Here is a 20,686-nt window from a genome sequence, read left to right on the forward strand (position 1 = left end):
GTCAAAACTTGATTAAAAAAAAAAAAAAAAGCATTTATTTACATACAAATGATTATTTTCCAAAGTGCCCTTTTACATCATTTGCTTTTGGAAGACAATGATATTCAAACATTACAACATAAACAGCTCATCATGGCACTGGTCGACTGAATCTGGACTACAAAGTTAATATGCACCTGTCATACACAAACACTAGAAGACTGAATAGTTCGAGAAAGACCTTGGCTGTTTCAAACTTCCTCAAAAGTCATGAAATCTCTTGCATTTGAAATAAATGGAACCTCAAAAAAATTATTTCCACATTAAAACATGAGTGCAACACGTAAAACATGGCTGAAATGTATCTGAGCAACACATTTGAAAAAAATTCTGATAATGCAGTATTGTACAGTTATTATACTTTAGACATTATTCATTCATATTTCCTGTTAAGCATATAAAAATGTGTGGCAGAGTAAAAAAAAAGAAAAAAACTTTCTTTGTGCATCAGAAAATATGTTTGTGAATATTCAGACCTAAATGATATCTACCATGCTAAAAAAATATATAATAATATTAGTGACAACATAATAAACACATTAAAAATTAATATTTACAGTAATGGACAATTTTCACAGATCAATAGCTCTGCAGAGTCTCAAATTCCACAGAAAAGTCCTAAAATCATATTTTTGCTGCATGCAAATGTGTTTTAGCATTGTAATTTCAATGGACACTTATGATGATTTATGATGAAGGTGTTTCGTATTTCATTTCCACTCCAGTTAAAACCTTCTGTGAAATAGTCTGTACTTTGGTCATTTAAATGAAAGGCAATAATCACCGATGATGAATCCTGTGGACAAATTCAACTAGCAAAAGTCTTTACATCCACACTAGAACAGTGAAATCCTGGACATGTTTGGGATGCACTGAAACTCCTATTGACCCTTTAAAAATCATACTTGAGGTCTCTTAAAAATGAGGTATGTCAGCTTTTGCCGATGTCAATTCAATGTGTGGACAGCTGACGATGAATTTGACCAGGTTGGAGTCCAAGTAACAAGTCTTTTAGCTTAAACACACTGAATGTTAGAAACACGTGAGAAGGTGTTCATATTTCCGTTAATGTGATTTTGTATGCATCTGCGTAGTTCTCGATACTCAGGATAAACGTGTCCTCGTTAGAGTAGTGCTCGATGATATTGTCATCCATGTTCACCAGGATCCTGCAATGGAGAGAATAAACAAAGTCAAAATGGGTTTATTAGTTGTCATGTGAATTTTACTGTACATACGTACTCTTATGATGTAGTTTTTTTTCCTCAATCAATTACTTACCCTTTCTTGCTCTTCTTGTAAATCTTGACCATTCTGTCAATGGGAACACCATACTTCTCAGAAATCTGTCGATATGAAAGAAATCATCAGTAAATCGTTTATCAGAGCTTCACACGATTACGATTTGATTTTGATTATTTATAATAAATCATAAAATGTGTATTTTTTTTATTGATCTGGATAGTTTGGTGATACATTTTTTTTTTAAATATGCTAAAGACACATAACTTGAGGGACAATTTTCACCAGGAAGTAGATTGGGATCTGGCTTTGGATTTATGCTATTGAAAATTGATTTTGATTTTACTTTGAATAATTTTTTTAAATGAAATCTTTCCACTGAAATGTAATTTTCAAATCAATGAACTGTTGCATTTGACAACCAGCACAATGCTTGGGTAATTTAGAGTAGAGCGCCCCCTATAGCAACAGATACTCACTGCATCCATGAGTCCTCTGAGAGTGGGTGTCCGCAGCATTAGAGCATCAAACACCTCATCTGACTCTTTCCTCACATACAAGAGCACTGTAAAAACATACAGTCATGGAAATAGTATAGTTAAGTACAACCACCTTACATCTTTCTTTAAAACAGACATAACATAAATTTGAAATATGAAATTTCTGTGCTACTATTAACACCAAATATATAAAAAAGTTACTATTTTTCCCCTACATACAGAATCCTATAAAGGCTTCAGGAGATTCAGAGAATTTTTGGGTACTGTTTATGGCCTTTGTGGGCGTTTGGAAACTATTTTTATTTTTCAATTCTGAAAATTTGTACAGTAGAAAATACCAACACAATCTCAGCAATTCGTATCCATTTTACGTTTTGCCAAATTGGTGACTAATTCGTATGAATTTGTACATTTCTCAATTTTAAAGTGACGATTATGTTTAGGAGTGGGTTTATGGGGTCATGATAAAATTGTGATTCACATCGCACAAATTCATACGAAATCGCCACCTTGTAAAATAGTTATGCTTTTTGGAAAAATACACACTTCAGCTATAAATGTGTATATGTATAGCTCTGACCTCTCTTCTGTGTCTCCACTCTTAGCTGTTTATGAGGCGGTGGGCAGAAGTCATCCTCAGATGAACGGAACATCCTCTTTACCAGCACACTTCTAACACAAACACACAAACAAATACAGTGACTTCAGATTTACACAACACTGTTTTCAACTAAAAACGGAAAACTTTTTATGCGTTTTGGCTGTTCATTAACACGACAACAGCGTTTTGAGGGCCTGCAAACTGTTGAAAATGGGTTTCAAAATTGCAAGTTCTTGCAACGATTCCGTAATTGTCTTCATGTAAACTACAAAACGTGAATTTGTGAAAATGGTGATGTCATGCGCATGCATATGACATGTTCAGTCTATAGGTGCGTAGTGTTTCTTAACAAAGTGACATTGCCTACTACTGGCCTGGCAGAATAATACAGTGTTTTTAATCGTTTCCACAGATCTGTGTGAACGGGGATCGTTTTGACAATGTTGTCGTCTCTGTACGTGCAAAATGCAAAGGAAAAACGTTTCTGTTTTTTGTTCATCATTGTCGTGTAAAAGTACCCTAAATTTCAAATTTCAATATTGATATCCAAAGAAATGTACAGCGAACACAGAAATGTCACAAAATACACAATTTATTTCTCCCTTTCAAGTGCAGTTGTGCGCTATGAGACTATTTTAAGATTTAAGGTAGGCTACAATTTAAAATATTTTTATACATATTTAATATATTTTTAAAGTGTATGTGAATTATATTGCTTATACTCTAAATAATATGAACTAAACATACAATTAAATCATTAATTATAATTAGATGAAGGATTTTTTTCCCAGCAAAAAAATAAACAAATCATAAGCCATTAATAATAAGCCAAAGATGTTATAATTAAAGGGTTAGTTCACCCAATAATGAAAATTATCCCATAATTATCCTATAATCTACTATTGTGTCAATGTTCCAAGTAAATCTGAGGTGATGTGATGTGATGTTCATTCAGTTCTGATACAAGAATATCTTTTTCTGGTTTGCAGCTGAAATATTGAGAAAAAGATCAAACTCACCCTTCTCGTTCAATTTCCTCAGTGTTAAATGCAAATACCTGCAAAGAGTACAAAGTTTGTAGTTTTATCTCCTTTGAACATTTATATACTCAAACATCTCTGTAACATTCAGAACAAGCCTCAAAACAGACACTACAATGACCAGTTCAGCAGATGTCATTCCTAATAAACAAATGTCACCTAAGTATCCAAGATACTCGCATGCTTCATGTCAGGTTTTGAAAGGTCAGTCACTCTCTAATAAGTCTCAGTCTCATTAGACACACAATGGAACGCTAAGGTCTTCAGGACAGTTCTGTAATGAGCCTCTACAACCTTTTTGAGATTTCAGGAAGCAAACGCTGAGGGTAGACTAGGAGACTGCAATTATGGTCGTCTGCAAAATGGCAGAGGAAGCTTAACGCAAAAGAGAGTGTGATCTGGTCATTGAGTGTGTTTTCCGTTTTCAGACTGACTCATACCTGGCCTGCCCTCTGTAAGTTTCCAAAGTGCACATCCGGGATAAAGAGAACTGGCTGAGCATCCAAATCAGTCATCATTTTAAAGAAGATGGCGTCACTCTTTTTCGGGAGATTAACCGCCCCAACGCCTCCATCCTTTCCTAATGAGATGATGTCATTTGAACATGTAAGAATAACTGTTATTGATAATTAAAGTTGTGACTCTTCCCACACTACACACAGGTTTCTGTCCAATCAAACGCTCTCCAATACCAAATGCCACGGATTAGAAAGTGATGTAACTAAAGCCTCTTGATTATTTAAAAACAAATGGACAAACTTCATATTTCAATAGAAAATATATCAATACACAAGAAGAAGAAATAATCAAGAAACAAAGAAATTTGTTATAAAATCATTTCTTGTGTTCTTTAAAGCTTATTTTTATGAATTGGAGATATTTTTAACTTTCAGTGCTTCAGACCTTTTGTCTTCTTGCGGTTCTGTTTCCTCTCCTCATCTCTGATCTTCCTCTCCGCCCCCTGTGCCGCACAAAGACAGACCGAAAGACATGCAGAGGAAATTAGATGACTGCAAGGGCTGTGAAAAGTAACATTAATGAACAACCACAAGGTGGCGCTACAGTTACTGAGTTTGAAGACCAAGAACAGCATAAATGATGTCAGAATTCAACTTAAGCTGTAGGTAAAAACAAATTCACTGCTTATTAGAATAAGTGATCATGCATGCAAAATAAAGGAACGAGATAGCATTTTTAGCGTCCTGAAGTTTTTTTAATGGGTTTTTCATTAAATGCCTGAAGGCGATTTATTGGGATTATTTTCACATTTTATTTAATGACATACTGTAAATACATCAGTAATACCCGCTTGTGATTTTTTTTTAAAAGCTTTTACTTGTCTTGAAAATGGCGGTTACTAACAAGTTTCTAAATGAGACTACAGCGGCTGTCTGGAATTAAGCGTTATCGCAACAAACAAATAAACTTATCTGATCACTATAGTCTCCTTTCACAGCTTCACTGTCTTTATAATTGCGCTCTTGCAAACTATTTTAACTCAGGGAACTTTCAGGGAAAATGTTTCTAAATAAAGACTGAAAGAGCTGTCGAAGTTTAATGGTGTGTATTTAGGTCGCAATTGTATTTAGGCTGCAAAATTCATAAGTTTATTTTTGAATATTAACATGATTAACAAAACGTGTAAGAATCATAAACTTTAGTTGGTCGCAGAGCTTATTTTCTGCAATAATCCAAAAGCCAATGGAAAAATCCTATTGTGTTTTTGGGAACTTAATTTGTGAACTTATTTTCGAGCTACAAAAATACGTCATCACTGCAGCGCTCTATTACTGCCGTCTTTACAGTTCTCCATGACTGCTTCCACAGATACAGCATATGTTGGAATACTAATATAAAAACAGATTCAAAGGTTAAAGGTCAAGGTTCACCTTATCACAGAAGACCTTGATCTGGCAGTAGGCTCTATGCAGTGGTTTGTTACTGTGGTTGTTGTAGCTGTAGGTGTCTATTTGTATCATCAGAGGAAGACCCTTCACCCCCTTCTGAGAGGAGAAATCTGTGCTCAGACAGTTCACCGTGATGAAGATCTAACAATCAGAGAAAAAAGACAAAAACAGTTCAGTTCTCCATGAAAATTTATGTTTGCAAAATAAGCAAATAAACTACATTTTTAGAAGTGTCTGTCTCTGCCACTACACTAGCGTGTTGTGGGAGGTTGGTATATGTAATGCATGTTCAACGCTTTGCATCCAAATGCACATGTAACAGACAGTTGCATAAGAACTTCCATATTCATATTTTCGAACAGCTTTGACCTACACAATCCTGACCGTTGAAAGAGCACCTTGTTTTTCACCCACCAGCCACCTACACACGCAAAACAGGCGCCTGCCTCGACACGTCTATCTGTACCACTGACTGCTACAGAAAGCAACGTTCAGACTACACACTAAAAACTATGCCGTTTCATCTGAACAGAATACTAAATGCTCCGATTGAAGTAAATATTAATTTTATATTAATGTAAGACCAAATTTTAATCTTAAATGTCATATTTACATGCAGTTTTAGCCTCTGCTCCTCAAAGGTTTGGAACGGAGTCTTGCTCACTAAATATTTATGTGGTTAGTTATTAACAGTTTCATATAATCAACCATTACCAATGCCAGAGGACAAGAAAGAGGCCATCGTTAGGTGAAGCATGCTACAACTCAGCATGGTAAGAAAACTGTATTGGAAAACTGTACACTTGTACGGCGTAGGAAAATCAATGATTGATCATGAAAACGGTAATTGCATGATTTAAGTTTTTGTCCAAAACATTTCACACTGATCGAAATCTAACTGGGCACATTCTGAATTAGAATTGGGACAGCGATTTGGATTAACACAACAGACATTCAAAAATTTGTGGTCAGAAAGATTTTTTTAAAGAAATTAAGATTTTTATTCAGCAAAGATGCATTAAACTGATGTCAAAGGTGACAGTAAAGACATTTATAATGTTACTAATGTTAAATTTCTACTTCAAATTATTTTTTTTGATTTTTTCCAGAATTCTTTTCATTTTTATTCACAAAAGAATCTTGAAAAAAATTATCTTGATTTCATTAAAAATATTAAGCCGCACAACTGTTTTCAACTTAAATGTTTCTTGAGCAGCAAATCACCATATTAGGATGATTTCTGAAGGATCATGTGACACTGAAGACTGGAGTAATGATGCTGAAAATCCAGCTTTTCCATCAGAGGAATGCATTACATTTGAAAATATATTATAATAAAAATCAGTTATTTTAAAGTACTACTGTGGACCACTTGTAAAAGGAACTGAGCCTTTCCACGCTGCAACAAGGACATCATTTCCACCTCACAGATCAATGGCTCATGGAGAAACTCAGTTTATGGCTTCCTCCATTCCAGCCTGCCATGATGAGAAGAGCTTTGAAGGGACTTGTAATAAAAGTTAAGAGTATGTTAGGTCAGAGTATGAGATGCTTATCAGGTCGAACTGAGAGCATTTCACACCCCACTGCATGCACACCCCATTTTACATGAGCTTGGACTCAAAAAAAACAAAAAGACAAAAAAACGAATACACTTATATATGTCCAAGGGCGGCTACACTAAGACATCATACAGTCCATATTAATAGGTATTACCAGTGTGAGTTGGCCCAATAAAAAGCAAATGTTTGCGTAGAGAGCTTTAGTTGAATATAGGCGAGTGTTTGAACTGAGCTGTATTGCAACAGAAGAGCCATAATGGGAGGGCAGGACTCTACCTGTGAGGCAGGGAGGATCTGGACTCAGGTTTGTGTGCATTTGGCCGTGTACACAGACCTGGTTCATTTCCTACTGTCAGTAGCATACAGGTGAAACCTGAGACCATGTACAGGAGAAAATAGAGGTTTAAATTAATAGACAGAACTGGGGAAGATGCAGCAGGGTATTGTGAATCCCAAACGTCACGCTATACAGGGCTCTTGGGGAGGATTCAACAACCGGGGAGAGAGACTAATGCGTTTAAAATACACATATCATATGTCGTAACACTCCACCCTGTGTCTCAATAACATTTTGTGTATCACACACAATGGTGGTAATAAGACTGAATAAGAGTTTGTGACAAAACATAGATGTGCTGATGTAGACAGACTGAAACTGAACCTTCGGTTGAGCTAAACAACTACACCTGCCAATTCATCATTCATGATGACCATTTAATGCAAGCAGGATGTCCATAAAACCAAAACACACACTGGAGAACGTATTCATTGTAAATTTGCTGTGCCACATCTGAATCAAAGAGTAAAGTCTTGGTGCTAGATGACTTACCTTGGCCTCCTCATTCACATCCCAGGTAAAGGACACAGCATTGTACGCGATTTCTTCAATATTTCCAATTGTGTTGAAGCTCTCTTTGTAGTCAGCTGTAGATAGAACAGGAAAAGTCAGTTTTCATCCTTGCTGGAAAGAAAAACAAAACACAACCAGGATATGTTGTGTTTTGGATACAGGTTTACCAGGTATGGTAACAGCTATGCACCACAACACCAAAACTAACCTGCATAAACCAGTCAAAACCAGCATGCAATTCACTCACAGGCTGATACTTGCATGGGGGAGGCATGTACATTATCAGACAATTTGTTTGGTATATGATTAAGTTTAGGGAGAGATGTAATAATTGTAAGAACTGGGTATATGAACAGCTCTGACGAGTGTTGAACAATTGGCTAAATTAAAACAATGTCTGCCAAGCTTGATAAGCTGAGTGTATATGAAACAGCACCCGTCCACGCAAGATAACTCTTATCTGTTTATGTACACAAACACTTGCTTTTTTAGTAGCCGCTTGATAGGCTATTTATGACCACTCACTTTAAACATGTCTGTGATTCAGTCTACACGTCATTACTTTATAGATTTACAAAAAGGACAGGTGATCTCATAACTGTTTCAATGGCTGGAGTCAGCCTGTCTATGCCAGCTTAGCTAGGGCAGTTAACTTTACATTCTTGACTGGTACTTCCTAAGTGCCTGTTTTATTGTCCACCAGGCTAAAAATTTTAGTCAAATTGCTTAGAAAACAAATAGTACCCATTTGTCAACAAACAGCATAATTTAAGGCAGGGATGGGCAACTTCGATCCTGGAAGGCTACTGTCCAGTAGAGTTTAGCTCCAACCCTAATCAAACACACCTGAGCAAGCTGATCAATGTCTTCAGGATTACTAGAAAGCTACAGGCATGTTAGTTTTTAACAGGGTTGGAGCTAAACTCTGCATGAGAGTGGCCCTCCAGGAACAAAGTTGCCCATCCCTGGTTTGAGGTATCATTCATTGCCATACAACAGGGTTACACACATTCTCATTATAAAAAAAGCTGTACTAAAGTCATTGCATGTACAGTATGAACTGCATTGCCTACATAAAATCTATGTTTTTATTAAATTAACAATTAAGGGGGGATTGTTATGACTCTTGAAACAAAATTTGTTTAAATACCTAACCCTTAGTACGATTGGTAGTAATAGAGGTGATTTCCTATGCTAATTAGACATTCTTTCTTCAGTTATGGAGCACTTTGTAATTTAATAAGCTGTCATTACAGGGGCGTTTATATCCATGTTAAGTAAACCCAACAGCTGTCTTACTTTGGGGTAACTTGGGGATTAAGAAGGGCAAAACTCTTCCCAATGGACTGCCTTTGGGTGGTTTACCAAGCACACCCGTTGATGCCCGTAAGTGAGCTCCCCCCGTTAAATAGCCCCATTCAAATCCCAGCTCTAGTGACATGGCCCCAAGCTTGAGGAACAATCCCGCCTCAACTGCTATTCAAATCCCAACTGTGCAGGTGTCAGGTTTCAGTCACTGTCTCCCCTACTTGGCTTCTACTGCCGTATACCATGTGCCCAAAGGTCTGTCCACCTCACCAATCCACCAACATTTACTTTCCATCCCGTAGCACAATGTTCAGCTTAAAGTGTCTCACCAAAACATTCCTCTATTTTTGCCTCACGTAAGAGGGCAGGGTTTAAAACAAGGATGGCTGCTATCATGGCTCAGATATTCCCTCAGGGTGCTCCCAGGATTTTAAAGTCTTGGGGCCAAATCTTGACAAAGGACATAGCAGAGCGTCTGATTACTGGAGATGAGGGAAGGACAAGAAGCAACAGGCTCAGGATGACTGTTCTTTCAAGGTGTGACAAGACCGAGAATAAGATGTGAATTGTTTGAGCTCATAGCTGCCCCACACCAGGTGGACTCTAACAAATTTGGGCCTGTATGTTGTTTTTTTTTTTTTTTTCTCTCATTTAACTTGAATCAGAAGCTGGGCTAGTGATCTGAAGGTCACAAGTTCAAAGCCCAGGTGGGGTGACTCATGAAGCTGGAGAATAATTAGGATATTCTAACACCATAGTTGCTCCAACAGTACTATCCCTGTAATAAAATGTGCAGCTGTGGATTAGAACCCATAATTATTTGACTAATAACTAATCAAAACCACAGATTTAGTAAGAAAGGAAATTTGTCCAGTATCTATCTATAGTATAATAATCTCTATAGTAATCTGTGTATAGTAGGGATGTGACCGAAGCCTAAATCCGAATTCGGAGAGGCACGGAAAATAAATAACACATTCTATGGAACGCCTAATGGGACATGGTTAGGCTTGCTGCGGTAGTCGGTTACATTACAGTACATCAGATTTCACTTATCATGTGAAGATAGTAAGGAGAGATGACTAACAGGATGATGGCAGAGGATTTGGTGCGCAACAGATCCTGAGCATCATTGACAAATATCTTGTCTTGTAAAATGTGTGGTCTGTACTGCAGCTCCCCATACACAGAGAACAAACTAGAAAGCGAAAGTAAAAAGAGAGCATGCATTTAAAAGTGATTTTTAATACCTTGCAAATTGATAGTGGCTCCCTGATGCCAGCAAATTATATACAATAAATTACCCAACTATATAATAGCAAGAGAATGCAAGAGCATTTTTTTTTCCATCACCATGTCCTTTTAGGGGCTCCGTAGAATGCGGAATTTTTTTTTTTATAGGTATTCGGCTTCGGGCACATCTGTAGTGCATAGCCATTTAGCAACCTAGTACCCTTCAGCTGAGATGGGGAAAACCAAGAGGAACCAATCTTCCGAAAGCCCTGAGGGCTTATGGGATGTGAGGCACCATCAGTCTTCAAATTAGTGGTGAATGCACAATGAACCATTTTTAAGGCAATGAGTACTTCGTTCATAGGGCGATTCAGACCAAAGAGTGTTGAGTGGTACTGTGGTTAATGACATTTGGAAAAATATGATACATAATCCACACAAGTACAAGTTATACAGTCTGAATCTCATGCGTCACTGCATTCAAAAATGTTTACTCTTTCACGCCAACTACTGCCCTGGTGGAGCAACAGTTTGAAGAGAAACTTACTGCTGACATACTTATAGCTTGCTACCTGTTCTATTCTGTTTAATGAGGGGTATCCAGTCCTTCTCCTGGGCCACCAGTGTCCTGCAGAATTTAGCTCCAACCCTTATTAAACACACCTGAATCAAGTTTCAAGTGATCAAGGTCTTCAGAATCACTAGAAACTTCCAGGCAAGTGTGTTGGAGCAGGTTGAAGCTAAACTCTGCAATACGTTGGTCCTCCAGGAGCAGGACTGGACACCCCTGGTTCAATGGCACAGAATAGAAGTAAATCTATTGCCCCCTTAAGTATGCTGTACACCAAAGAATATACAACACATTATATACAACCAGATTGCGCTTTTGCAAGATATTGGCCAAAGCACATATGCCTGCATTTGCATACTTGTGTAGAGCAGTGGTTCCCAACCCTTGTCCTGTAGTATCCCCAATTCTCCATAATCAAAAACACCTAATTCAACTCATCAACTCGTTTGTACAGTGTCTCTCAACCCCGGTGCTCAAGGACCCACAACACTACACATTTTGTATGGCTCCCCAATCAAACACATCTGATTCAGATCATTAGCTCTTTAGTAGAAACTACAAGACCTGAAATGGTTGTGTCAGACAAAGGACACATTCAAAATGTGCAAATATTTGAGCTGGAGTAAGTCGGCAATTCCTGATTCAAGATCAAGATTAAACATTAAGCACAACAATGGAGAGGAAGCCTCACCGATGTCTAGAACCCTCTGCTTTGCAGTGTGCTGGCGAGAGTGCCAATACTTCCAGTATTTCAGCTGCTCATCACGGTTCTTATCTTCACTGAATACAACCATGATGACACTCTGAGAAAGGAGGTTAACAGAGGTTATCACAATCCACTCAATTACTTCATGTCTATTCCGAATGATCAAGAGCTGACTAGCATGTTGATAAACTATTACCATAACAAGAACGGACGATATAGTCATACACTACCAATCCAAAGTTTGGGATTTTTTAATGTTTTTGAAAGAAGTGTCTAATGCTCTCCAAGGCTGCATTTATTTGATCAATAATACAGTAAAAGCAGTAATATTGTGAAATGTTATTATAATTTAAAATGACTCTTTTCTCTTTAAATTATATTTAACAATATAATTTGTTCCTGGTGAGAAGGCTGAATTTTCAACAGCAATCTCTCCAGCCTTCGGTTATCACAGCTGAAAACAGTTGTGCTTTCAAAAAAAAAATTGGTGTAAACCCTGACACATTTTTGTCAGGATTCTTTAATGAATAGAAAGTTCAAAAGAACAGAAATGTTATGTTTTATAACATTTTAAATGTATTTACTGTCACTTTTGATCAATTGCTGAATGAAAGTATTAATTTATTTTAAAAAATCACACTGACCCCAAATTTTTGAAAGGTAGTATAGTTTTATCTACAAAAAAATCTACAAAAAAGAGCTGTCAATAAAATACATATGACAATTAAATCAAAGCTCCCAAGTTAATATAATTCAATGACATGACATTGTTACATTATACCTTCCTAGTTATTTCAAATATCTGGTTAGATAGAAGAACATCACTCACCCTCACTTTGCTGATGGGATGTCGGAGGCGTTTATTGGCACTTGTCTCATTCAGTGTAATAGCGTAGAACTGGCCCTTGTTCAGATAAGTCATAGGCCCCTCACCCTGTTTCTGTCGCAACGACCTGCTGGCCTCTAATGTGTACTGGAAAGTGTCTCTGTTGAAGAACATTACAACATGTTTTTTCAGTTATGTGAGAGCTGATTCACCATAATACTACAAGCCTATTGGGTTACATAAATTCTGTATAACACTTACAACATATCCGACTGGTCAAATATGAAGTCATCAGCTCCAAGTGACGATGGGGGGTACTTCTACATCAAAGAAATGATCACCCATTAATTTGCTTAATACATCCAGGTTTTATGACAAACAAATATTCCTTAAACACCAGATATTAATCTCACTTCATTGCTGTCTTCTTCATAGGTGCTATCTGGACTACTGCGATGGTCATCCTTCCTATATCCACTATGACATACAGTTGAGGTGTCGAACGAGTGGGCCTGTTCACAGATGACCCGCATCTGTTCCTCTCCTTCTGTCCTGTAGTGAATTCCCGTGAAAGCAGGAGTGTACACCTCAGCCTTTACCACAGCCGCGGCCACACTCTCTCCAGCCGCCACGCTGTACTGTTCCCGTTTGGTGTCCTGGTGATCCGTGTTGAGTGTCAGATTAACGGGAACTGATTTCAGTACCTGCACACGATTATCCACTGTCTCCGGCTCCATTTGACTGCTGTTTCCCACTGTAGTGTTTCTAAGACAGTATATGAAAGCATAAAAGATTTATTGTGTGCAATTTTTTTTGTGAAGACATGTGAAGGACAAGTACAGAATTGGTCCTCTGAATTTAACCCATCCAGGTTAGTGCACACACATTGGGAGCAGTGAGTAGTGAACACATACACACTGCAAACCATGGACACACACATCCGGAGCAATGGGCAGCAAATGGGGTTTATGTGCCTTGCTCAAAGGCACCTCAGTCATTTCCTGCTGGCATTGAGAATCAAACCCACAACCTTCGTTACCAGTCTGACTCTCTAACCATTAGGCCACAACGGTCCCTTTTATAGTTGAAATAAGTCACATTTTTAATCCATTTATTCAACTCCATATTCACCATTGTTTTAATAATTTCACTGACCTCTTTTCCGGTTCCTCTGAAATTTCAACCGCTTTGCTGATTGGTAAAACTCTCTTTTCTTTGGGCACCTGCAGAGGATAAAACATCAATATACAGTAGTGCTGATAGTATCATAGGCACTGTTTCACTAAAATTGCTTTATTGGAGATTTATCACTTCATAGAGATAAGGTTTTTGAGACCATCCTAAAATCTAGAGCTCCCTCCACGAGGAAACTGTACACCTTAAAGTGGAATGTGTTCACTTCATGGTGCAGAGAGCATCAGTTGGACCCAGTTAACTGCCCAGTGGCTTCAGTACTGGAGTTTCTTCAGGATCGTTTCTCTGGGGGTCTTTCCCCGTCCACATTTAAGGTCTATGTGGCAGCCATAGCTGCCTTCTACGCACCATTAAGTGATAGACCTTTATTGTTACCACTTGGTTGTACTTTTCCTTCCTGCATCTCATGTCAGCGATCCAGCTTGGGACCTGGCTGAGGTTTTAGAAGGGTTATCCCTGGCAACCTTCGAACCCATTGAGTCTGTGTTGGAGAAGTTTTTAACTTTCAAGATGGTTTTCTTTCTGGCATTACATCCCTAAAAAGGGTGGGGGACTTATAGGCCCTTTCTGTCTCTCCCTCCTGTCCGAAGTTCGCTCCTGGGAGAGTGAAAGCCATTTTCTACCCTAGACTGGGCTACGTACCTAAGGTGCGTACTAATGTGGCTCGCTCTATAGTCTTGCAGGCCTTCCATCCTCCACCTGTGTCAGTGGACTAAGATAAGCCTCACTTGTTGTGCCCTTTTAGGGCTCTAGAGGTGCATAGGTCCTCTCGTTGAAGGAAGTTGGACCAGTTACTATGCTTTGGGTCGCCTAGGAAGGGTTCCCCATCCTCAAAGCTGTCTATTACAAATTGATTTTTGAGGCAATCTCGTTGACTTATTCTGCAAATTCTGCAAGGCGCGGTCTGCCTTCGCCTCTGCTAATCAGGGCTTATTCTTCTAGAAGTATGGCATCTTCTAAAGCCCTGTCTTTGGGGGTTTCCCTTCAGGAACTCTGTGATGCAGCAGGCTGAGCCTCCCTGCACACTTTCATAAGATTTTACAGTCTGGATCTTCTGACCATTCTTCTGAATAAGTCCATTGAGTTGTCTGAGTTGTCTCTCGTCCTGAGTTGTATCTGGATAGCTTCACACCAGGGCAGGCAGACATTAGTCAGCATGGCGCAGTGGGTATTCACTACCCATAGTGTCGTCTTCGATGCAGCACTAGTTCCCTCGAAAGGGAACGTCTCGATTTACGACTGTTTAACCCTTGTTCCCTGAGAAGGGAACCTTCTGTAACCCTTGTTCCCTGAGAAGGGAATGAGACGCTGCGTCACTTTGCCACACCTCCTGAATGCCTGAGAGCAGCTTGCTTCAGCCTACCATAAGCTAACGCTGTTGTGTTTCCGGCATGCCTTTGTAAGCTTCCATGTACACCATCACACGTTACTTCAAGATGTAGCACCAAACAGTATTTGTTTAGTTTCACACATGCTTCAGACGCTATCACGCAGAGAATGGGAACAAGGGTTATAGTCCAGTTTTAAACCAGAGACGTTTACATATTATAAATTGGATTTATTGATAATAAATGTATAAACCTGGTAATTGTGCATTGAAAATAGGCCCAGTAATTTAAATGGGCCCAGTTACTATTCACTTTCATTGTATGAAAAGAGCAGAGTGAGCATTCTGCTGAACTTTGTGTTTCACCAAAGAGAGAGAGGTTATTATGAAAAGTATTATTATTATTATGAAAGTAAGAGTCTTAGCTGATGACACGGACCTTGTAGTAGTCATAGAGGAGCCCCAGGGCGGCAGCACTGTCTTCATCTCCATTTATGCTCATCATGGCCTTTGTGGCCGCAGTAAGCGGATTCTCCAGGTAAGACCTCCAGGCCTCATCCTCACTGGTGTAGGCCCGACGCTGGTGGAAGGACGTCTCATTGGGCACCACTACAACCAGCCTCTTACTGGGACACACACACACACGCACACACATAAAACACTATATCAGCACACTAGCAGAAACACAAACATAAATGATCCAACTGATAAAGCTTCATGTAAAAGCTCTATTTTGCATACTGATGAAAACAATCCTGCACACTGCGGCTTTTGTGAGAGTGTGATGTACAGTGCATTGATGACAGAGAACATCTAACCAAACAAATACTGACCACAGACTTCAAACGTCCTTCTGCATTTTACTGCCTGACAGACAACTGGAGCTAAAATGTATGACACATGGCATGAGGAAGTACTGCTGGCTTTAGAGTATTTTGATGTGTGAGTCTCCCTATTTGATGTCCCAACTTGATATTATATTATATTAAATCTATATCTGGGTGCTTTCATTCTTCAGTATGAACAAGATATTCAGTAACATACAGAGGCCCCAAAATATATAGCTAAATAACTATATTTAAATAAATAATAATTATTATAATAGTCAAATGTTTTCATTTATTCCCCTAATTATATATATATATATATATATATATATATATATATATATATACATACATACATATTGATACATCATCATCCTCTGCTGAACTCAGAAGTACACACAAGCAGTAAGAACAGAGTGTACTCCCGTGGGGTCTTTTACTGGAAAATGCATGGTATAGAATAAGGTAAAGTGGGACACTTAATCTAATTCATCTTTATCATTATGTGTTTATTCTTCCATTTTCAAAAACAAAAAATATCAGCATATGGAATGACAAAATAGGTTACGTTCCTATTGACAACTTCAGAGGATTAGGACAACAGTGTAAAATGAGGCAAGTATGTTCATGCAAATCAAGCTATGACCACGTGAGGTTATATAAAAAAATATATTAAAAAAAATAGTGTGACATATTTTGATGATACATTGACTTTACCTTGTATTTACTTTTTATCTGTAGTGTGGGTGATTTAGCTATCTAATATGGATTTGTGTGAGGAGCTAAACCACCTGAAACATATTTTTATGTACAAATTATCACAAAGTTTCCCACTTTAGATGTATTCACCCAGTAAAAGTGGAATAGCTCAAAAATTACGTTGTCTAATTATTTGACACACCTAGAGATTAATTAGCTACCACACTCTGAGAAATTTAAGACCTGTATTACAACCAACAACCCTAAAGAGAAACCAATAGTTCATTTACGTAGTCTCTTTAATAAACAAAAATGTGTTTTAGTCACCACAAACAAACATACATAAACGGGTTTTTATTGTGGAATAGCCATAGATATGAACACTGTAGCCTATAGATTAAAACAATCAAAACAACCGACTTAACACAATCTTTTCAAACTTCACATTAAACAAAAAATCTTGAATTAAAACAAAAACAAAAACGTTGTGATAAACACTTGTACATTAAGATGATCCTCAATGAGCGAAATAAACGAAATAAAACAGAACACAAATGCTGAAAAAAATGAATCTTTATTTTTCGTTAAAAAAAATACTATCGCGAATAAACCTTCCTCTTTAAATAGAAAATAAAAGAAAATGAATCTCAGGTAACTTATATTCAAGGTGTTTCCTCCGTGAAAAATGGCGTTTTGACCGCAAAAAAAAAAAAACTTTCCCTCTGCGGTGGTTTTTATCTATAAAAATAACAGTAAACCAGACAAAATCTGTATAATTGAATGCGCCGTTAACGTAGCTAATGCGACTATAAAATAAAGTTTTTTAGAGTTTAGAGAGAATATTTAACTTTTATGAAAGTAAAGAAAACATGCAGAATGGCACTCGTTGACGTTCCGATACTTGTGTAGAGGTAATGGAAGATTGTGTCGCAGTCATGACTCTTACCTGTCTGTCTCCTGTGACATATTTCTCTTCCTCCGCGGTTCTTCCTTGTGAAACTGGACTTTCAAGTCGGTGCAGGTAACAGAAGACAGAGCGCGAGTGAGAGATGCCAGAACCCGGGCTACAGGTAAATCGACTTTTCCCTCTCTGATTAGCCTATTTCTCAAGGGCTGAAGGAGCAGGTAGGAAGCACCTGAGCACCCTGTCCCGTCGTTCTCGGAGATTTTAACGTGTAGCCTAATTCTGAGTTTCAAAAATATATTTTAAATCTTTATAACATGTTAAATCCACGTTTAATGTTCGAATTGTTTGCTTATAGACCTAGCCTATAGGTAAACTTTGATGATTTTTTTCCCCTGTGTAAAGTATTTGGGTTCGAGTAGGGGCTGGTCAGCGCTCTGATTGGTCGAAGTGAGGAAAGGACGCTCGCTGATTGGCTGGCGCGTCAGAAGACAGGTTAGAAGGCCCACCTCACCTGTAACCATAGGTTTGTGTAGCCTGCTAAGAAATGAAGGGCAGGATGGATAAAGCCTTTGTGTGATTTCGGGGAACAAGTTGTCTGTTATTTATCCGTTTTCCTTCCTTAGTGAAGTGTAACATCTTTTAATGTAATTGGTACAATGACTTTAACCAAATATTTAAGACTGAAGGAGACCAAATGTAAAAGTATGGTGGAAGAAAATCCTATATTCTAAATATTAGAGGGATGTGTCTCAATGTCTACAGTGGTTATTTCTTATCCACAAAATGCTGGATTAGTTTAGCAGGTGCAATGAAGATGGACTAACCATGGAAATCCAAAAGGTTTTCGATACACAATTGCATCATAAAATTAATTTAACTATGTTAATATTAGAAACACAGTGTACAGTTCCGCAATAAATAACAGACATCCTATTTTGAATCTTAAGAATTCAAATCATCAAGACCTGGCACACCCTGAAGACAAATAGTAGTCAGTCAGTATTAAGAGGTAAGTGCAATTTTGTGTGAGAAAAATTCAAGTGACATTTCCCACACTTTCAGGCCCTGGAAAATCTTGTTTTGTTCCCAGTGTCAGGTGTGAACATGTAGGCTACATAGTGACATCACTCGATGACAAAACATGGGAAATAAGACACTACTCATACAACTTGAAAATACAACAATACCTAGCCTATTACATGTAAAGTTAGCAACATGAATACCAAACATGATGTGAAGAATGATATATTACTCAAATATTATTAGTGCTGTTTTCTAAGTTAAATTTCACCAATGCTTATACATTTATTATACTGTTATTAAATGTTCTGCTTTAAAACTTTGGCACATAATGTAGTACTATGCCACACATTTGCGCTAAGGACATGAATAATATATCAAATTATGCAGATTGTTGAGGAAAGTAGTGATTTTACTTTTCTAAACAGTTGGGTTTATTTAACCTGGATGAAAACACCATCCTGTGGACTTAAATTGAAAATTGAGATAGAGATTTTAAAGACTTGAGATGGTTACACAACTCACATTTTCTGAATGTGAATCTGTAAATTATAGAAAATTATTTTTCTTAATTGAAATGCACAATATAGCCTACTCAATGTTTCTACCACTACCATGGAGAGCTTTATAAGTTGTTTACCCAATGATATTGTCTTCTTAATGAACCCATTGTGATAGAATGTAATGTTTGCCATTACCCCTTCTAAACAAACCAATTTGCGGCAGCTTTGGTAAACCTAGGTCATTGGAGTGTAAACACTGGGCATCCATTGTGAGGGAGTTTGAGGACTGACACCTTGGGCAAGCAAACACAGGCCTTTGTTTTGAGCATAGCCCAGTCATTCAAGAGAAGCAATAAAAAGCCTGGCCCAGAGACAATGGGTTCCAGCTTTAGGTCAGGTAAGGGTACTGGAGCAGTGGGGCCAGAATGAGTCTGATAACATCTCCAGGTCTGCCTTCTCCTTGAGACCCCTGGCCTGACCTCATGCTCTCTGGATGCTCACAAAAGACCACTGAGACTCCTAACAGTACCAGAACAATGAAGCAAAGTTCTGACTTCTTTGTCATTTAAATGCAAGATTCTTTCAAAGAGATGTGATGATATTCTTGACCTGTTATTAGACTGAACTCTATGAAAGTAAACAGGAGGCACATTTACAGTAGTGTTACTTTAGTGTTATTAATACTATTTTGAATTAGCTATTTTTTCAAATTTTCATTTGAAAATTTGCTTAGGTTTTAGTAAATTTTGTTATTTTGTCATTTTTGTTCGTTTTAGTTTTTATAAGCTCTAATATGTTTTTATTTCAGTTTTAGTAATTTTAGTACTTAAACTATTTATTTTAAGGTTTCCTTGTTACAGTGCATTTATACATTTACTGAGTAATAATAATTGAGTTAGGATTAGGTTTAAGGTTAGTTGCATGTAATTATGCATAACTTCCTGTTATTACTATAGTAAGTACACATAACATAACAAGAACACTAAAATAAAGTGTTACCTTAGTTTTTTAGTTAATAATAACTGGTGTATAAACCAGATTCCAGATTCAAAAGTTGCCAGGGCTTTCCCATGCTAAATGCTACTTTTTAGCATAATTTGTGGTATTCATGTCCATAGCCCAAATGGTGAGAGATGAATTATGTGCCAAAGTTTAATATATATTTTTAGTGGTTTAAATCACTAACCTTAGTGCAATAGTAAGTAATACTGATGCTTGGCAAACACCACTAATAAAATCGTTGTCAGCAACATCGCTAAAATGTCAGATCAAGCATTATAATAGATCCACTTAGACCATCTTTTTGATGTTGATATGACTTCGCATGTCTTCATAATTGTAACCCATCTTTTCTAATCTCACATTGGGAGCACCTGGTGTTTTCACTACTGTGTGCAAATGAAGTTGCTAAATAAATACAGGTGGGGTCTCAAAACGGTATTCTTCAGGCTTTACCTGAAGGCTTATGGCTAATGCAGGAAAACCGCAACATTGCTATAAGCCTGTCTCACCCTGCCCGGACTGCCCACAGTAAAAGGACAGGATGTACAGAAAGCCAGAAAGCAACAAAAGGAGTGGATTACGCACTGTATGTACACACAAGCAAAACCTATAGCAGCCAGGGCTTCTTTAAGACTAGTTAAACAAACTTTTGTAACCCATAACAAAAGTCAAGGCCCACTATTGAATGAATTAATTGTATTAATTAGTTTTGTGCCTAAAATTTAAAACGTCCCCAGTTTGACAGCTGAAGTAGTAACCTGACAAGTGGCGGACAGGCACAGGCATGAAGTGTGCGGGGTGTCACGATTTTTTCTATCCATC

General features: G+C 37.7%; 1 protein-coding gene across 1 annotated transcript; it reads right to left on the minus strand.

Annotated features, from left to right (window-relative positions):
• Positions 1-14: 14 nt before the first annotated feature.
• grhl2b (grainyhead-like transcription factor 2b) lies at positions 15-17,705 on the minus strand. Its single transcript, XM_084130765.1, has 16 exons — positions 17,379-17,705; positions 15,346-15,532; positions 13,541-13,608; positions 12,799-13,150; positions 12,647-12,705; positions 12,389-12,545; positions 11,545-11,656; positions 7,721-7,815; positions 5,312-5,470; positions 4,326-4,383; positions 3,863-4,002; positions 3,402-3,439; positions 2,362-2,453; positions 1,761-1,846; positions 1,321-1,385; positions 15-1,208 (listed from the first exon to the last, which is right to left on the minus strand). Exons 1-16 carry the CDS (start codon positions 17,396-17,398, stop codon positions 1,094-1,096), a joined length of 1,803 nt encoding a protein of 600 aa, XP_083986891.1. The 5' UTR covers positions 17,399-17,705; the 3' UTR covers positions 15-1,093.
• Positions 17,706-20,686: the final 2,981 nt, after the last annotated feature.

This window comes from Abramis brama (assembly GCF_963993115.1).
Source record: "Abramis brama genome assembly, chromosome: 12".
In the NCBI taxonomy this organism is placed as follows: domain Eukaryota; kingdom Metazoa; phylum Chordata; class Actinopteri; order Cypriniformes; family Leuciscidae; genus Abramis; species Abramis brama.